This window comes from Acanthochromis polyacanthus, chromosome 7 (assembly GCF_021347895.1).
Source record: "Acanthochromis polyacanthus isolate Apoly-LR-REF ecotype Palm Island chromosome 7, KAUST_Apoly_ChrSc, whole genome shotgun sequence".
Lineage (NCBI taxonomy): Eukaryota > Metazoa > Chordata > Actinopteri > Pomacentridae > Acanthochromis > Acanthochromis polyacanthus.
This window is the reverse complement of record NC_067119.1, coordinates 40,738,224-40,759,097: the sequence shown is the minus strand read 5'-3', so window position 1 is coordinate 40,759,097 and position 20,874 is coordinate 40,738,224. Positions and strand designations below refer to the sequence as shown.

At 39.7% G+C, this 20,874-nt stretch overlaps 2 protein-coding genes across 2 annotated transcripts in view; one reads left to right on the top strand and one right to left on the bottom strand.

The window, feature by feature from the left end:
• LOC110957620 (protein FAM83G) overlaps positions 1 to 1,483 on the bottom strand; it is a 216,228-nt gene extending 214,745 nt beyond the window's left edge. The window contains exon 1 of the mRNA XM_051951369.1: positions 381 to 1,483. Coding sequence (XP_051807329.1) covers positions 381 to 887 — 507 coding nt within the window. The 5' untranslated portion in view covers positions 888 to 1,483. The remainder of the gene's footprint in view (positions 1 to 380) is intronic.
• The window catches only part of slc5a10 (solute carrier family 5 member 10), a 44,205-nt gene that overhangs the window by 20,668 nt on the left and 2,663 nt on the right, over positions 1 to 20,874 (top strand). The window contains exons 9-12 of the mRNA XM_022203739.2: positions 5,183 to 5,290; positions 7,717 to 7,867; positions 7,975 to 8,143; positions 17,940 to 18,155. Of these exons, the coding sequence (XP_022059431.2) occupies positions 5,183 to 5,290; positions 7,717 to 7,867; positions 7,975 to 8,143; positions 17,940 to 18,155 (644 nt within the window). The remainder of the gene's footprint in view (positions 1 to 5,182; positions 5,291 to 7,716; positions 7,868 to 7,974; positions 8,144 to 17,939; positions 18,156 to 20,874) is intronic.

Sequence of the window (20,874 nt, the reverse complement as noted above, 5' to 3'; positions counted from 1 at the left end):
ATCAATTTCTCTCAGTCTAAAGAAATAAACTTATTAATAAGCTTAATTGTAAATGCAAAATCCCCCCAAAAAATCTGCAATATCCTTTTTTGCTTCGCAGTTTGTGAATTAAGCACTAAGAAATTTGTTAAAACCATAATGTGTTGTGATGCATTCAAAGGCACTGCGAAAATAAAGTTGTGTTGTCTCATTTTAAGCCTATTGTTGTTTTGGTACCCCATTTTAGTGACATAAATGTAGAAGCAAACTAAAATAGCGATAAATATATACAAATAATTAGTGATGAAGTTGATTAGTGCTTAAAATTAAAAATAAATCAAACATAACAAGTAGTTCTATGGGTTAACTAAGTTTGGTGGAAGTCTTCTGACCCATCGTACCTTCTGGGCTGATGCAATGCTCTTCCGCACCACCTCCTTGATGTGCGTGAACCCTTCGGTGGGAGGCTGCGTGTACACGGTCACGCGTGTCACCCCACGGTATGAGATGGATTCGGGCCAGCCCAGGTCCAGCTCCGCCACCGAGGCCTCGGATCGGTCGGGCCAGTACTGTAGCGACACCTCCCCGTCCTCTGCTACTTCCGCGGCCCCGGGGGTCAGGTTCCCCGGGGTCAGGCTCCCCGGTCCGGGCGTGTCGGGCTTCTGATGGTGCTCGTAGCCGGGTCGGTAGGCCTCCGCCGTGCGCGCAATCCGCTCCAGCTCTGGTTCGGACAGAAACTCCCGGAGCCCGTTCTGGCGGATGAAGTCCGTGAAGGCATCGCGGCCGCCGGTAAGGAGCGTCTCGAGCGCGAGTCGCTGCTCTTCGCTATAGAAGAACTCCGGTTTGCTCTCGCTCACGCGCCAGTTGACGTGGTGGTCGTCCAGACACTGGATCTGGGACAGAGCCATGGCTCCGGTTCACCGACTCCGGTACACGGTCCGAATCAAACTTTAACACGCCCTCACCCGGTTTCCGTCCGGAGCGTCAAACCCGGAGACAGTCAATCCGGTCCATAGTGGCCTCGTGACCGGAGCTGTTAACGGATCCGCGAGTCGTTCTGTCAGCGTTTTGGTTCCCAACTCAGGTGTTCTCGGAACGAACCTCCCGCCCAGAGACACGCCTCCACCTGGCAGGGGCCGGATGTCTGCGGTCCGGTTGAGTGGCTGCAGCCTCGGGGCCCGGCGGCTGTCTGCGCGGAGGAGTTACCGTGAGTCAGAACGAACCGGAGTACCGACTGGAACAGAGGAACAAGTCATTAATCCTCCTCTAAAAGTGTCGAAACTCGGTTTGAGTCACTGCTGACGAGTCACTTTTCCTCCACTAGTCAGACAGATGTTCCAGATGTTCAAACATGGCAGCTGCTCACCTCCAACAAACACTGAAAGAACAAAAACAACAACAAAAAAACAACAAAAAAGTCGTAAATGTCAACAACGAGCCACGAACGAGTCCGTTTATCTCCGTCGTGTCCACACACAGAGTTGTCGGAAGGTCCAGCGGTCCGTGTCTGACCTGGAATCCGGCAACGGAAGCTCTGTCACCGGCTACAGGGAGGAGGAGCGTCCGGTAGCTGGTCTGGAAACTCCACCCTCAGCCTAGAGGGAGAGAAAGTCTGTTCCCACCCCAAATCTGAACCCTGAAGGAAAAAGCAATAACAAAGCCAGTAAAATGTCTTAAACTGGGACTTAATTATCTTTGTTTTTTGTCTTCTGTAAGTTCTGATCGAACTTTTTTAGGCAAAATGATTAAAAATGGTGATTTATAGGAGAAAAGCAATATTAGGTGTAACTGGCACTTAAATATATTTGTCTTTTTTTTTTAAAAAATCTCCTGTGATACATTGATTAGTTCTCGTAGAAGCTGGGCCTAATAGTTTAACTTTATTTGGAGAAATATATATTGGGTTAGTATTACATATATATATATATATATATATATGTGTGTGTGTGTGTGTGTGTGTGTGTGTGTGTGTGTGTGTGTGTGTGTGTGTGTGTGTATGTATGTATAGTGCAGATACTCAGCTTATTAAGTATTAAGTGTGGTTAAGATAAGATATACTTTATTGATGCGACAGCTAATTTTACAGCTCGGTACAACTACAGATAGTAAGATTAAACAAACAAAACATACACAAATAGCCACTGAATAAAAGAATGCAGTGAAAATTAACATTCCCATCCAGAATATACATACACAGTGCTGGGAAAAAATATTTTTCAGAAATCTTCTATTTTTGTGTATTTTTCACACTTAAAAGTTCCAGATACATCGAATTTTAACAAAAACAAAGAAAACACAAGATGCAGTTTTTAAATGAAAATTTCATCTATTGAAGTCAAAATACTGCCCAGTCCATCTTGATCTATGTGAAAAAATAATTGCCCACTTAGCTACCAGTCTATCAAATGGCCAAATTCATTCATCACTTGGGTTCAGTTTCTCCATCCACACTCACATATGATTACTGCCAGGCTTGGTGAATCCAAACATCACTAAATAGAACCTGTCTGGCATTGTAAAGGTAAAGGGTCTCAAAAAGCAGCACATGATGGTACATTCTAAAGAGATTCAAGAACAGATGAGAAATTTGAGACATTCATCAGTCTGGAGGGTTACAAATCCATTGCTGAGGCTCTGAGACTTCAGAGAACCACAGTGAGAGACATTATCCATAAATGGAGAAACATGGAACAGTGGTGAACTTTCCCAGGAGTGGACCAACAACCAACATTTCTCCAGGAGCATCAACATCTGATCCAGGAGGTCACAGAAGAACCCAGACAAACATCTAAAGATCTGCAGACCTCACTGGCCTCAGTTGAGTTCCGTCTACGTGATTCTACATCAGAAAGACTCTGGGAGAAAATGGATCCATGAGAGAGTTACGAGATCCAAACCACTACTGACCAAAAATAACATAAATGTTCATCTGGTGTTTACAAAAAAATATCTGGATGAGCTCAAGGATTTCTGGGATAACATCCTGCGGGCTGATGAGTCAAAAGTGGAACTTTCTGGAAGACATGGATCCGTTACATCTTCTGTAAAGCTAAAACTGCATTCCACAAGAAAATCATGATACCAGCAGTAAAACATGGTGGAGGTAGTGTGATGGTTGGAGGACCTGGATGACTTGTCATCACTGATGGAGCCATGAATTCTGCTCTCAGAAAATCCTCCTGGAGAATATCCACCATCAGTTTGTGAAGTAAAGCTCAACACAAATGGTTTATGCACCAATACAAAGATTCAAAGCACACAAACAAATCCACCTCTTGAGTTCTTCTCAAAAAGAACTAAATGAAGGTTCTGGAGTAGCTGAGTCAAAATCTGGACTTGAATCCAGCTGAGATTCTGCATCAAGACCTTAAAAGGACAGTTCATGCTGGAAACCCATCCAGTGTGACCAAATTAAAACTATTCTGCAGAGAAGGGTGGACCAGAAATTCCTCCATGATGATGGAAAAGACTGAACAGAAGCTGGAACAAACATTTAACTGCAGCTGTTGCCACCAAGGGACCGACCAATAATTAGGTTCAGGGGATCAATTAGTTTTTCACATATGAAGTTTCAGGGAATTTTCAATAAACCTTCATTTTAAAACTGCATTTTGTGTTTTGTGAGCTATCGCTATCTAAAATCCAATCAATATGAATATTAATTTGATGATCTGGAACATTTAAGTGTGAGAAAAATGCAAAAATACAAGATTTCTGTAGGGAGGTACATACTTCCTCATATATAGTACAGATACTCAGCTTATTGAGTAATAAGTGTGGATACGACAAGTTAAAATGAGACATGCTTTACTGGCCCTAAAGGGAAATTTTTCTGTGGCAGGAGCTATAAAAATGATAAAACAAACAAAAACCCCACAAAAATTGGCACAGAATTAAACCACGCATACAAAAATAACATTTCCACCCAACAAGCACATATTGCTCTCGTAAAAGCACCGTATAGTATAAAACTGAAGATATTTAATTGAGCTGTTTGTTGATGTGGAGATAAAGGGCAGTTTAGTTTGGTTGCTGCTCTATTTGTAGAAAATAAAATCACTATCTTGTGAGCACATCTGATAACAGTTTTACAGTTAAGGGAATAGTGTTCTTCCTTCCAATCTCTTTTATTCCCATTAAACCGAGCTGTTTTATGGTTGGTCAGTGATGTGTTACTGACAGATCTGATAAATGAATAAATTAATGTCTAGATTGTGGTTAATGTATTTTACGATTAACATGATTTATTGTTGCCTCGATGAACAAACGGAGGAATCATTCTTGTTGAGTCCACTTCTAGTCACCTAGCAGACCACTGAACATTAGATTTCTCTGAAAATAAGTCAATTAAATGACTTATGTTGTGTTATAACACAAAATTTTTTGTGTTTTAAGATTTTTTTGTATTTTTTCAAGTCTCGTGACAGTACTATCAAAAAGAGAATGCAAAAATCCATTGATCTTTATCCATCTAACACATATGTGCTCAAAAATGTATTTAAATGAGATATTATGCTAATGATAAGGAATTCAGCAGGTTTTTTGGTAAATATAGATGTGCAGATTCCAGTTTTTGGATTAAATATTGCAAAATGCGTCATATTGTTAAAACAATATAGTAAATTTAGTCATATTCCCTGAACAAAGTGTTCACACAGAGCTATTCTTAGGTAACAGTTTGAATAACAGCAATAAAAAAAGGAAAATGCATTCATTTTTGATTTTTAAACTGCAAAATAAAGAGCATGTCTAAAATTCTAGCCTTCTGTGACATGCAATATGTAATTTTTTGCCTGGAGGAATGAATTAAATGTGTAGCGTTCATGCTTGCAGTTAAATTTTTCATCTTAGACAGTTTTGCTTCGGTGAGCTGATGGGTAAAGAAAGCAACAAAGAGGGAATTTTGTACTAGAAAGGCTTGAAATGTGCAATATCCTCATTTAATCTCTCTAACTCAAACCTCATTTCAAGTTTGGCTGAACATCAAAATGAGTTCTGCACAGATTTTCTTCCCCATGAAAGACCTGAAATTGTTTTTAAAAGCTGCCATTGTGGACAGAAGTGTGTTTTCAGTGTGTTGTTGTCTAACAGACTTGAAAATATATGTAAACCTACCCACCGTTTGAGGAGAAAGTGGAACAAAGCAGCATGAATTCTGGATGAGAAGAATATTTAGTTTCATCATCCGTTCTTCATGTTTCAGACTCGGTCGGATGTGTGGATCCAGAGGAGTGTGTTCGAGTGTGTGGAGCTGAGGTGGGATGCTCCAACATCGCCTTCCCCAAACTGGTCATTGAGCTCATGCCAAGTGGTGAGAAATTGGCTTTATCCTACTTGTTTAAAATTTGTAAATGTGTCAAAGGCTTTGATCATTTTTTAGCAGCCCAGCGGAAAATCTTACTGCTGAAAGTTTGCTCCTCTGAGCTTAGAAGACGAAACTGTGATTCTCATTTTAGGTTTGTTTTAACTTTGATTTTGTCTGATATGATTCTTATATTTTTCTCCTAAAATTCACCAGGAGATATAGATGAGAAAGGAGCAGAACAATTAGCAACAGGAGTCAAACTTGGGATTTAAAGGAGATACTTCGACCTATGGCTCCATGATTTCTCAATTGAGCTACATGTGAACTGTATATGAGCTATCTTTTATACAAATATTATATAATGCATATTTATAGTGCATAACAAATTTATTAGACCACTTATCATAAAAAGGAGAAAACACAAGTTTTTTTAGAAATTTGTAAAAAAAAAAAAAAAAAAAACAACTTGTGTCAAACTAAAAACTTTGCTGTTATTTATTAGGCAAATATCAAACTGGAACAACTAAATAGTCCTTATTCACATAGAAATATAAAGATTTTAAATGTCCTCCTTTGGCCCTGATAACAGCTTGCATTCTTGTTGCTTTTGTTATGTACTTTTCCACAGTCTCTTTTGTTATTGAGTTCCAAATAGTTTCTAAGTTTTCACAGAGACTTGCTTTGGATGAAACTTTTGAATTCAATAAATCCCAGATCTGTTCAACAGGATTCAAGTCTGGACTTTGATTTGGACAGTCCATCAGTTCCAGAACTCCAGATTCCTTTTTCTTGGTCAGTTAGTCTCTGTACAGCTTTCTGATTCAATATCTATTTTTATTTTTTAATGCTGATATGTCGTTACATTTCAATACAGACAATAATGGGTTCCCACATCAAAAATTATGTTTTAAAGAGTCTTCAGCCTTTGTACAACAATCTATTCCAGATTTGACCCACCTAAGCTCACTGGTTTTTGGTCTGAACCTGGTTCAGTGTGGTCCTGATGGCGAAAAACACACTCAAATCTGCATGCGTTTACATTCTAACACAAAAAATAATAGTTTTCCAAATCATAAAATATGTTTTATGGAGTCTTTCGCCTTTGTGTGACTATCTAGTCAAAGTTTGACCCACCTAAGGTTACTGGTTTTTTATCTGGATCTGGTCTAAAGTGGTCCAGATGCAAAGAAATGCACTAAAATCTCCATGTTTTTTTACATTCGAACAAAATAAATATATAAAGGTTTTCCATATCAGTAATAGAAGATCTCTGGTTCATGTCATGGCCTTCTCCAGATCTTTCTGCGTGGAGTTTGCATGTTCTGCCTGTACATGTGTGGGTTTTCTCTGGGTTCTCCAGCTTCCTCCCACAGTCCCAAAACATGCTGAGGTTAACTGGTGATTCTAAATTGCCCGTAGGTGTAAATGCAAGTGTGATTGTTTGTCTGTATATGTAGCCCTGTGATAGACTGATGACCTGTCCAGGGTGTCCCCTGTCGTCACCCTAAGTTAGCCGAGATAGACTCTAGGACCCCATGACCCTAATGAGGATGAAGCGGTGTATGGAATGGATAGATGCACTCTTAAGCCTTTGTGTAGCAATCTATTCAAGATTTGACTGACCTAAGCCCACTGGTTTTTGGTCTGGACCTGGATCAATGTGGTCCAGATGCAAAAAAAGACAACAAAATCTGCAATAAATAAAAATGTTTTCTTTTGCATTTTCACAAATAAAATAACAATTTTGCAAATCAGAAACTGTAGTTTAAATTATGTTCTGTCTCTGCAAAACAGTCTGTATTTACCTCTTATACAGTTGTGCTCATAAGTTTACATACCCTGGCAGAATTTGTAAAATGTGCTCCATTCTTTAATGAAAACATGAATGATCAGAGCAAATACAATTGCATGGCAATAAATAGCTTTGTCTAAACACCAGCCCTAAATCAAAGAAAATGTTTCCATTAACAAACATATTTGTTAAAAAATAAAGGACAATATTTTACAAATTTGGCCAGAGTATGTAAACTTATGAGCACAACTGTACATATATGTGTGTGCGTGTGTGTGTGTGTGTGTGTGTGTGTGTGTGTGTGTGTGTGTGTGTGTGTGTGTGTGTGTGTGTGTGTGTGTGTGTATTTATACATATGCACGTGCAGCTCACATGTAACTTAATTGAAAAAAAATGGATCCATTAGTTGAATTACCTTCTTTAAATCTCAAGTTTGACTCCTGTTGCTAATTGTTCTTCCTCTTTTCTCACCTGTATCTCCTGGTGAATTTTAGGAAAAAAATAGGAGAATCATATCAGACAAAATCAAAAGTAAAATAAGAATCATAATTTTATCTCCTGGTTATGGAGGAGCAAACTTTGAGCAAGAAGATTTTCTTCTGGAATCACATACCTGTGCATCCGTGGGTGTGTTTTTAAGGTTTGCGTGGACTCATGATAGCTGTGATGATGGCCGCTCTGATGTCCTCGCTGACCTCCATCTTCAACAGTAGCTCCACACTCTTCACCATGGACATCTGGAAGAAGCATCGACCGCGAGCCACAGAGAGGGAGCTGCTGCTGGTCGGCAGGTACGACCCTCTTTTCATCTGTTGGTGCTTAATAACAGATTGAATACAGAAAACAGACACTTGTGTGTGGACACAGTGAAAGATGATACTGCTCGTGTTTGTTCCAGGATTGTGACTGTGATCCTGGTGGTGGTGAGCGTTGTATGGATCCCCATCCTTCAGTCGGCCAACAGTGGGCAGTTGTACGTTTACATCCAGTCGGTGACGAGCTACCTGGCTCCACCCGTCACTGCTGTCTTCACTCTGGCCGTCTTCTGGAAGAGGACCAACGAGCAGGTAATACAGACACATGCACAGAGAGTCTTCCTTAAAAAATAATGCCGTGCAAAAGTATTTGCCCCCCTTCAGACATCTTGTTTGCATATTTACTGCACTTAAATGTTTCAGATAATTTAAAGTAAGACAAAGATAATCCAAGAAAAAACAAAATGTAGTTTCTGAAGTTAAAATGCTGACCAGTCCATCTTGAACTATATGAAAAAATAATTGCCCCCTTAACTACCAATCTACCAAATTCATTTGTCAGTTGGGCTTAGCTTCACCATCTACACTCACATATGATTACTGCCAGGCTTGTTGAATCTAAACATCACTAAATAGAACCTGTCTAACATTGACAAGTAGATAAAGGGTTTCAAAAAGCAGCACATGATGCCACGTTCTAAGAAGACCATGATACCAGCAGTGAAACATGGTGGTGATAGTGTGATGGTTGGAGGACCTGGATGACTTGTCATCACTGATGGAGCCATGAATTCAGCTCTTTATCAGAAAATCCTTCTGGAGAATATCCACCATCAGTTCATGACCAAAAGCTCAACACTAAAGGTTTTTGCAGCAAGACAAAGACCCCCAAAGGACAAGTCCACCACTGAATGGCTCAAAAAGAACTAAATTGAGGTTTTGGATTCGAGGTCTGGACCTGAATCCAATTGAAATGCTGTGATAAGACCTTAAAAATGCTGGAAACCATCTAATATGACTGAATTAAAACTAATCTGCAGAGAAGACTGGACCATAATTTCTCCATGGGGATATTAAAGACTGATAACAAGTTGGAACAAACATTTAATTGCAGTTGTTGCTGCCAAGGGACCAATCAATTATTGAGTTCAGTGGGGTTATTACTGTTTTATAGGGATGGTATAGGTTTTCAATAAATCAGAATCAGAATCAGTTTTATTGCCAAGTAGGTTTTTACACTGACAAGGAATTTTCTCTGGTGCTCTTGGTGCAAGTACAAATAAAATAGTAAGTAAAAAGATAAAGATAATAATAATAATAATAAAAGTCAAGGTGCATGCATTGATAATAATAAAAAATAGAATCAGATATGAAAAATATAAAATAAAAAAGACAAACAGACAAAGGTATACACAGTTACTACACAGTAGTAATTAATGTGATCAACAGAGCTGATTTACAGTGGGTTTACAGTGGGAGCTGGTGTCAGGTAGAGTGTGGGGGTAGGGGTGGATCATGGGCAGTGTTCATCAGCGATGCAGCAGAGGGGAAGAAGCTGTTCTTGTGGCGAGAGGTTTTAGTCCTGGTGGACCGCAGCCTCCTGCCTGAGGGGAGGGGTTGAAAAAGTTTATGTCCAGGGTGAGAGGGGTCGGCCAAGATCTTGGTTGCACACCTTAAAGTCCTAGAGGTGTGCAGATCCTGGAGAGACATCCGATAGATATTTAGATATTTACATCCGATCACCTTCTCAGCAGAGCGGATGATGCGCTGCAGCCTGCTCTTGCCCTGAGCGGTGGCTGCAGGGTACCAGACGGTGATGGAGGAGGAGAGGATGGACTCTATGATGGCCGTGTAGAAGTGCACCATCATAGTCTTTGGCAGGTTGAACTTCTTCAGCTGCCTCAGGAAGTACATCCTCTGCTAGACCGCACCAAAGCACCGTGGGGGCCGTCCGTGGCGCCATCTTGGAATCTTCACTAAATCATCATTTAAAACTGCATTTTGTGTTTTGTGGGTTATCTCTGTCTAATATTGAATCAATACTAGTTTGATGATCTGGAACATTTAAGTGTGAAAAATATGCAAAATTAGAAGGGGGGCAAATACTTTTGCACAGTATGTATGTACTGTATGTGTACAGCTGCAACCACCACTTAATTCCATTTTTTCCTACTAATTCAATAATACGTTTGTATATGGAATGAAAATAGTGAAAAAGGCCAAAGAAACATCCTCAAATTGTTCATTTTGACTAAAACCTAAATGTAGTAAATTACAGTGAGAGAAACAAAGGACTTTCTGTCATCTGGGAAGCTGAAACCAGTGAGTTTCTGGCATTTGTACTTAACAAATGATAGCAGAATTTTAGTGTCAATTATCATATTCTGTCATTGAACAAATTCATTTATCAACTACTACCGATTGCAGCAATTAATAAGAGATAAACATGTAATTACAGAAGTACTTCCATTCATCCATTAGCTAGACACCAACCACTTTATTGTCAGTAGGGTTACAGGGGGGATGGGGGACAACCAAGCACACTCGCACATCTACAAACAATTTAGAATCATCAGTCGGCTTGGGGCTTGCTCTGGGTGTCAGGTATATGGGTTCTGTAAAGTGTCCTGAGACAATTTGGCTGTAATTGGCGCTATATCAATAAAATTGAATTGTATTGAATCAGTTCACCTCAACATGTCTTTGGACATGCTAACTCCACACAGAAAGACCCAAACCAGGGATCTTCTAGCAGTGAGTTGACAATCACTGCAACCCAGTACTGCCCTACATTAGTACTTAATAAATAATAAGGATCCTTTGACCGGGGATATTTTTAAGACTCAAGATATGCTTTTCATCACAGAGAGACAAAAAACATTGGTAAGCGTTGTCTCAAGCATAACCAAACTCAATTTAAAGTTTTATGCTATTCTGGACAGAATGGACCAAGCTAATTCTGCAGAACTTCCTGGATGTTTGAGGTTTTCCTCAGTGCCTTGTTTGTCCTTTCCACTACACTGTATTGCTTTATGGTTTTATTAGACTCACGTGGGATCCAGATTTGTGCTGCAGTCTCTTTCTCTTTCTCTCTCTCTGCTTGGTGTAGTGAGAAAGCGTGAAGTGTGTGTGTTAGTCACTCATTTGAGGAAGTGTATTGTTTATGGCTTCCTGTGGAGGAACCAGCATGAACGTATAGCACTCTGGCTTTAAAAGAAAAGAAAGTCTTTGCCTTTATCTGATAACAAAGTGAGTGTGTTTATGACCAGATAAAGACTTCATGTTAAACAGAACATCGCTGTAGGAAGAGCGTCTATCAGCTCCGAGTCAACAACACGTGTTGAGACATCATTTGGCTACAAGTAAAGACCAGTTGGCTGCATATTCAAGATCCAACTCATGTTTTAACAGAGCAAGTATTGGGTGTGTCTGCTGGCATGCTGTCGTCAAACAACTGGGAAAAAAAAGAATTTTCTCAGGTTTTTCAGAATGAACAGGGTTTTCTCCTGTGCTATAATGTTAACATGACCTTTTACCAACTTAGAAAAGCTTCAAAGAGTCCACTCTTGTTTACGCTCATGACTTTGTGTTTACAGTGAACTCGCATGAGGTTACAACATGAGCTGGCAACAGCCAAGCAAACTCTGATGTGATAATTTGCAGGTCAAAGGACATCCCAGTCATATGAAATCATTTGTAGCTATGCTGGCATAGCAAAAGGCAGTATTGTTCTGTCAGGGTGCAAGTTTAGCACAGACTAAAATATGAAAACAGCTACTGAATGAATGGCCATTAACTCTTGTGAAGACATTCATGGTTCCCAGAGGATGAATCATTTTTTATTGTAACAGCTACCAGACAAATTTTGGTACTAACTCAGGTTCTACTCAGTGTTTTTCAATGCAGAACTTTGATTTATAGCTATAAAATAATGACACAACAACATTCCCATTAGCCCCACCTGGACTTCCTATTGAATGCTATTTAGCAAGTGCTCCTGGGATAGTGCACCGAGCTAAATACTCAATATTATACAGCCACAACATTAAAACCACCTGCACCTGCTGCCAAAACAACTCTGATCACTGTTACATCAACATGGGGCCCTCTATAGTTGTTCTGTTATGTCTGGTCCTGGGACATCGGCAGTGGATCTCTTGGGTCCACTGGGCTGCTGAATGGGGCCTTCATGGATCGGGTTTTTACCAGTAAAAACTGTGTTGGTACAAGAATGCGATCGAACTCAGATTTAAACCACCTAAGCTCATTGTATTTTGATCTGAACCTGGTTTAAAGTGGCCCAGATGCAAAAAAACACACTAAAATCTCTGTGTTTTTACATTTTCCAGATCAAAAATTATGTATTATAGTCTTTAGCCTTTGTATAGAAATCTGTTCAAGATTAGACTAACCTAAGCTCGACCAAGATCTTCCAAACTCCCCCAGTCAGATCAAATATTTGTGAGATACACAAGCCCAATCCGCGAAGACCCTGTCCTGTGAAGTGCAGGACCCAAAGAATCCATTGCCAATATCTGGTACCAAAACACCCACAGAGGCACTCATGCCCCTGCTTTATCAGCACAAGAAGCACCTGCACTGCCGTGGCAAATGAGTTCAACATTACCTATTTAACATAAGCATGCCAAAAATGTTTCTGTGAGCATGTCAGCATTTACTTCTGCTGTGCTTCAACTACTCTTTAGGTTCGTATCAGCAGCGTGACGAACTGCACATTTAAACACTGCCACTGAACCATGGTTGAAGCACAATTTTTATGTGACCTCAGAGTCTTGTCACACTTTAAATCCAACCGTCTACAGATGTGACAAAAACCAGACCCAGTGCGGAATGTCACAGCCATCTGTTTCTTCTAGACCTATAAAAAGGTTAATGAGAAGTTTTCATAGTGGTGTTACACAAAGAGGTGTGAGCTTTTCATTTGATCAGATAAACTGGCAGCATATTACTGTAATAATCTGAATGGTATTGACTCACAGGGTCAAAGGACACATGAGTCACATGCTGAGTAGTCTGACTGCAGAGTGCAATCAATACAGACTTGCTGGTTAGCATGATGTGTGCAGTCTTAAAAGCAGCAAATATCACTCATTAAAGCTATCTATCTATCTGTCTGTCTGTCTATCTATCTATCTATAACAAAGACATGAGAGAAAGCATGTTTACGCTCTGTGCTGTGACAAGCTGATTATTTTCTTTATGCGCGTGAAGTCAAACTGCACAGATCACATTCTTTGCTTGAGCGTAGATGGAGGGTTATTTGTGTTGCTGCACGTGTGTTCACTTGCAGTAAGTGAGAAGTGACATGGCGGTGACAGATCATCATGGTGGGAAACTTACGAGCCGAACACACCCAAGCATGAACCCGGAGCTACTTCGGGCCGGGAATTATACTGATGAAGAAATAACTTTTCTGGATGCCCAGAGCAAAATCTTACTGCTCAAAGTTTGCTCTTCTATAGCTCAGGAGGCAAAATTGTGATTCTCATTTAGCCTTGTTTTAGCTTGGATTTTGTCTGATAGGATTCTCAAATTTTTCTTGTAAAATTCACCAGGAGATGGAGATGAGAAAGGAGGAGATCAATAAGTGACAGGAGTCAAACTTGAAATTTAAAGGAGATAATTCGAGTAATGGATCATTTTTTTCTCAGTTGTACTACATGTGAGCTGTATATGCATATGTATACTGATTGATTGATTTCTTTATTTTCGTGTCATGCAAACCCTCATGGGTTTACAAGACACAACCAATACATCCAAAACACACATCATTCTGCTGCTCAGTCCTTAAACAAAACATGTTGCCTGAGAAAGAAATTTTGTCACGAAAAAGGTTCCCCTTCGAAAACATAGCTCAAACTTTTCATGGTCATCCAACCAAAAGAAGTCAGCATAAACAGAGGACATCTTACTGAAAAGTACTTCTTTTATATCTCCATACATATTACAGTAAAACATAAAATGAATCTCATTCTCAGCTTCACCTAAATTACATAACAAACAACATCTGTCCTCTGTGGGTGTCCTGTTAAGTCTGGTCTTGGCAGTGGATGTTTACATCCACTGGGCTGCTGGATGGTGCCTTCATGGACCGGCTTGTACCAATAAAAACTGTGTTGGTACAAAAATGTGATTTACTCCCGATTTAACCCACCTTAAGTCCATTGGTTTTTGATCTGGACATGATCTAAAGTGGTCCAGATGCAAAACAGCGCACTAAAATCTCCATGGTTTACATTTTAGCACAAAAATAATGGTTTTCAAAATCAAAAATGATGCTTTAAAGAGTATTTAGTATGAAAATCTATTCAAGATTTGACCAGTCTAAGCTCACTGGTTTTTGATCTGGACCTGGTTCAGTGTGGTTTTGATGAAAAAAAATAAACAGTGATATCTTATACAGTGGGTACGGAAAGTATTCAGACCCCTTAAAATTTTTCACTCTCTGTGTCATTGCAGCCATTTGCCAAAATCAAAAAAGTTCATTTTATTTCTCATCAATGTACACTCAGCACCCCATCTTGACAGAAAAAAAAATGAAATGTAGAATTTTTTGCAAATTTATTCAAAAAGAAAAACTGAAATATCACATGGTCAGAAGTATTCAGACCCTTTGCTCAGTATTGAGTAGAAGCACCCTTTTCAGCTAGTACAGCCATGAGTCTTCTTGGGAATGATGCAACAAGTTTTTCACACCTGGATTTGGGGATCCTTTGCCATTCTTCCTTGCAGATCCTCTCCACTTCTGTCAGGTTGGATGGTGAATGTTGGTGGACAGCCATTTTGAGGTCTCTCCAGAGATGCTCAATTGGGTTTAGGTCAGGGCTCTGGCTGGGCCAGTCAAGAACGGTCACAGAGTTGTTCTGAAGCCACTCCTTTGTTATTTTAGCTGTGTGCTTAGGGTCATTGTCCTGTTGAAAGGTGAACCTTCGGCCCAGTCTGAGGTCCTGAGCACTCTGGAAGAGGTTTTCCTCCAGGATATCTCTGTACTTGGCCGCATTCATCCTTCCTTCAATTGCAACCAGTCGTCCTGTCCCTGCAGCTGAAAAACACCCCCACAACATGATGCTCCCACCACCATGTTTCACTGTAGGGATTGTATTGGGCAGGTGATGAGCAGTGCCTGCTTTTCTCCACACATACTGCTTAGAATTAACACCAAAAAGTTCAATCTTGGTCTCATCAGACCAGAGAATCTTATTTCTCATAGTCTGGGAGTCCTTCATGTGTTTTTTTTGGCAAACTCTATGTGGGCTTTCATGTGTCTTACACTGAGGAGAGGCTTGCGTTGGGCCAATCTGCCATAAAGCCCCGACTGGTGGAGGGCTGCAGTGATAGTTGACTTTGTGGAACTTTCTCCTATCTCCTGACTGCATCTCTGGAGCTCAGCCACAGTGATCTCTGGGTTCTTCTTTACCTCTCTCACCAAGGCTCTTCTCCCACCATTGCTCAGTTTGGCTGGACGGCCAGGTTTAGGTGTCATGGTCCCACTCCAGCTCCTTCCCTCCTGTCTCTCTCTCCTGGTCGCTCGCCCTCTGGCTCTGCCAGCTGATAACTGCATGAGCATCAGCTGCAGTTAATCATCCAACTCCACTCACCTGCTTCCCTCCTCTGTCATTTAAGCTCTGCTCTTCCCCTCAGTCGGTGCTCGATCGTTGTCTGCAAGACTCTCATGTCCTCCCAGACTCCTTCCTCTGGACTGCATCAGTTTCTTGGACCCTTTTGCTTCCCTTGTTCTGTGAGTACCTCTCAGGAGCTCTGTGTTTTTGTTTCTTAGTGCTAGTGTTGTTTGGTTTTGCTCTGCCTCCACAGTCCTGTCCTTAGTTTGTAGTAGTTTTGATTTTTGATACAATAAAACCCTTTTTTCTTAACACCTGTTTGTCCATCTGTGTCTGCGCCTGGGTTCAACCACCCCCCAACGTAACACTAGGAAGAGTTGTTGTCGTCCCAAACTTCTGCCATTTGAGGATTGTGGAGGCCACTGTGCTCTGAGGAACCTTGAGTGCTGCAGAAATTCTTTTGTAACCTTGGCCAGATCTGTGTCTTGCCACAATTCTGTCTCTGAGCTCCTTGGGCAGTTCCTTCCACCTCATGGTTCTCATTTGCTCTGACATGCACTGTGAGCTGTAAGGTCTTATGTAGACAGGTGTGTGCCTTTCTTAATCAAGTCCAATCAGTTTAATTAAACACAGCTGGACTCAATAAAGAAGCAGAACCATCTGGAGGAGGATCAGAAGAAATGGACAGCATGTGAGTTAAATATGAATGTCGCTGCAAAGGGTCTGAATACTTCTGATCATGTGATATTTCAGTTTTTCTTTTTTAATAAATTTGCAAAAATTTCTACATTTCTGTTTTTTTCTGTCAAGATGGGGTGCTGAGTGTACATTAATGAGAAATAAAATGAACTTTTTTGATTTTGGCAAATGACTGCAATGACATAGAGTGAAAAATTTCAAGGGGTCTGAATATTTTCCGTACCCACTATATATATATATATATATATATATATGTTTTGCATTTTCACAAATAGTTTTACAAATCTGAAACGGTAGGTTAAATCATCTTCCGTCTCTGCATGACAGTCTAGTCAGAATCTAGTTCATTCTCTTTTACCTGTCAGTGGTTTTAATGTTGTGGCTGATCAGTGTACTCAACTTCACCTAAATTACACAGCAAACAAAGTCTGTCTTTCTCTGGAGTAGCATTAAACCTCACAGACTCTAAGACTAATGGAAATGTTCCTGAGTGTAACTGCGCACAAAATTATACTTCCCGTTAGGGTCCACACTGGATGTATCTTTATAAATTTGTAGTTTTGGTTTACACCAAATATCAGCAGACCATTTGTCTCTAAACACAAGGAGCATTTTATTCCTTATCTCCTGAATTTCATAGAGTAACCTATTATAAAAAGAAATGAGTTGTTCAAATGAAATAAAGATTTCAACTCATTTGCCCACGAGTGACCGGTGGAGACGTCACAATTTAATATTTTTTTTCCCCTGATTGGACATCTTCACAAGTCTATTCCAAAAATGGCTTCAAAGGTGAAGCCATTTATGTCTCATGTTCGAAGGTTCCCATCCCATGTCAGAACTGAAGTAAATTTATGGACTCCTAGGAATGATCTGATTGCTCTATGATGCACTGTATTACAACTTGTATGTTGTGTATATACACATACATACATGTATCAATGTGTACACTACAGGGAAAACATTTGGAAGCAACTTCAAATTCCTGTTCACAATGTTTTTCTTAAAACCCAGTATGAATTCTATGGCTTTTGGGATGTATTTACAGCAAGATCAGACTTTGCTTCCATTGATATGCACCATTTCCCTCATTTTACCTTTAGGCATACATTGATGTTACCAGACAATTGTTGAATAAAAGAAAACAAAGGAAGGGCTTAGTTTTAGGGTTGAAAAGATTTAGAAGAGTCACAACTTCAGTGCACAAGTAAGAAATAAATAAATCACAATTTGCATTATTCACTTTAGCTCTTTGGCTTTTGAGAGTTTGTACACAAAAATCCCAATAAATCTCAACTGTGTCCATATCTCTATAACTACCACAGAAATGACTACAAAGAAACGGCTGAGTACAGAAACAAGAGTGTAGATACAAATACCTGATAATTACAGTAAACTGTATTCTGACAAGGGACTCTTTATACATTAATTGTTTATTTTGTTTGCAAAGTACACCAATGAAGCTATGATCTTTCGGCCTGTAGATTTGACAAAATTTTAGGAAGACTCAGTATAATTTAATGCAGTGGTTGTATCATATTTACACAAAATGAAGTTCACATGTCGCTCAATTGAGGAAAAAATGGATCCAATAGTTGAATTATCTCCTTTTAATCTCAAGCTTGACTCCTGTTGCTAATTGTTCTGCTCCTTTTTCACCTATATCTCCTGGTGAATTTAGGGGAAAAAATATGAGAAACAGATCAGACTAAATCCAAATTAAAGCGTGGCTGAAATGAGAATCGCAGCGTTGTCTCGCAAGCTACAGAAGAACAAACTTTGTAGCAATAAGATTTTCCTCTGAGTGTGTTTCCTGTGTGTGTTGTCAGGGTGCGTTCTGGGGCCTGATGGTGGGTTTGGTGGTGGGAGTGTGTCGGATGGTGCTGGAGTTCGCCTTCCCTCCACACCGATGTGGCGTTGTGGATTCAGCTCCCACAGTGCTCCGCAGCGTCCACTACCTGCACTTCGCCATCCTGCTCTGTGGACTCACTGCTATCGTGGTTGCCGTGGTTTCACTGCTCACGCCACCGCCCACCCACGAGCAGGTGTGTACACAAGGTTTGGTATTACACACACATAATAGTTTGATAAATACTCAGACTATTAGTGAGGGGAAGTTATGTAAGTAGTGTCATGTTTTCTACTAAAAATGAACTTCAGGTAGAAACACCTGTACATCTGAGAGTGGATTATCTGAAGCTTGGCCTCCATGTTAAAGATGACATTCCCAGTCTAAGTCCAAAAGATCAACACTGAGCTCAAAATCTTAGCATACAGTTGAACTATTGTTGCACAAACCAGAATGACTAACTCAAGGCTTTGCATTTGACATTTCGTTATAGTCGCTGACCCATTTATCACACGGTCTCACTCCAACCCACGAATGAACTCAAACTGCAAATATCAGCCTTTCTGATGAAACACTCCGTCTTAACAGGTTTCAAAGGAATTAAAGAGAATTTTGTTGTTCACACATTTATCACATTCATCTGTAGCCTCACATGTTCAGACCTCACTGTCATCCAACCACTCATCACCACATTCATCTGTATCCTCCCTTTTACATACACACAAATAATCACAACTGCTACTTTATGTTCACTAAAACACACACACTGCTCTAATTACTAGAAATATATGTGGATAAAATTAATTTTCCCATTTAAAGCACTGACAGTATAGATGAAAATTTTACCGTCCTCAGCACTGGAAATTATTACAAACAAAACACTAATTTTGAGAATTTATTTTGTTGAAGAGAGTTCGATGATAGCACACCTATGGCTTTCTGTTAGTATTAAGCTACAACCAACAGCTAATTAGCTCAGCTAATTTCTTTTGTAGATATCTATTTATATCTATGTTTGGAAAAGCCGATCCAGCTGTTTCTGTCTGTTATCTTTATGCTAAGCTAACTAGCTGTTGGTTGTAGCTTCATATCAACAGAAAGATTTGGATGCGCTACATACACCACCAGTTAAAAGTTTGGACACACCTTTTCATTCAACAGTTTTTCTTGTTTTTTTTTTATCTTGATTCTTGAAGACCATTTACATTATAGATTCTCACTGAAGGCATCAAAACTATGAATGAACACATATGTAATTATGTAGTAAACAAAAAGATGTGAAATAAGTCAAAATATGTTTTATAATTTAGATTCTCCAAAATAGTCACCCTTTACTTTGATTGCTGCTTTGCACAATCTTGACATTCTCTCCATGAGCTTCATGATATAGTCACCTGAAATGTTTTTTTGTTTTTTTTTAAAGCTTTACAGGTCTGAGGAGAAATTAATTGTATAATAAATAAACACCTATAAACACCTTCTCATTCAATATTTTTTCTTTATTTTTATTGCGAGTAGGAAGCAAGAGATATGGAATTAAGTAGCAAACAAACAATTGTGGAATAACTCTAAATATGTTTTATATTTTAGATTCTTCAAAATAGCCACCCTTTGCTTTGATTATTGGTTTTCACACTCTTGGCATTCTGTCCATGAGCTTCATGAGGTAGTCACCTGAAATGGTTTTCCAACAGTCTAGAAGGAATTCCCAGAGATGCTGAACACTTGTTGGTCCTTTTATCTTCACTCTGTCCATCTCATCCCAAACCATCTGGAGTGGCTTTAGATCAGATGACTGTGAAGACCAGATCATCTGACACAGCACTCCATCACTCTCATTCTTGGTCAAACAGCCCTTTACACAGCCTGGAGGTGTGTTTGGGGTCATTGTCCTGTAGAAAAATAAATGACGGTCCAACTAAACGCAAACCAGATGGGATGGCATGTTGCTGCAGGATGCTGTGGTAGCCATGCTGATTCAGTGTGTCCTATCGGGGCTCTAATCTGAGCTGCTGTTAACTTTCCATTTCCGAGGCTGGTGACTCAGATGAACTTCCTCAGCAGCAGATTTGACTCTTGGTCTTCCTTTCCTGGGGCAGTCCTCGTGTGGGCCAGTTTGGTCGTAGCCCTTGATGGTTTTTGCGACTGCACTTGGGGATACATTCAAAGTTTTTGCAATTTTTCGGACTGACCTTCAGTTCTTAAAGTAATGATGGACTGTTTACTTGACTTTTTACTTAGCTGATTGGTTCTTGCCGAGTGACTACCTCATGAAATTCACTGTGGGAATGCCAAGAGTGTGCAAAGCAGTAATCAAAGTAAAAAGTGGCTATTATGAAGAATCTAAAATATAAAACATATTTCGAGTTATTTCACAATTGTTTGTTTGCCATATAATTCCATATAGCTTGCTTCATAGTAGCAGTAAAAATAAGAAAAAACGCTGAATGAGAAGGTGTTTATAGGTTTTTAAATATTATACAATTAATTTCTCCCCAGATCTGTAAAGTTTAGCAATGGACAGGCTAACTTTCAGTGATTGTGCTATGCTAAGCTAACAGCATGATGACTCCATGTGCTGCATCATTGAAATGTTACACTGTCCAAAATTGTACCATATTATAGGAATTACATCCCCTAAGAGGTGAACTGCAGGTTATTTGGTCTTTTGTCAAGTTAAAAACCAAAAGTTTAGATTTAAGATAATTAAAAACACAGGCCCCATGAGTAAGGGCTCAAGGCAACTGAAGTCAGTACTTTTAGCTAAACTCTTTTCTAAAATTCAAATCTTTATTTTTTGAATACTTTTTTATGAGACCGTATTTTCCAGCTGCTCTTTGCTGGAGGGGGTGTGTTGCTTCATGTTTCTCTTTAAAATGCCCAAGAGGTGTTCTGTTGGATTCAAGTCAAGCAAC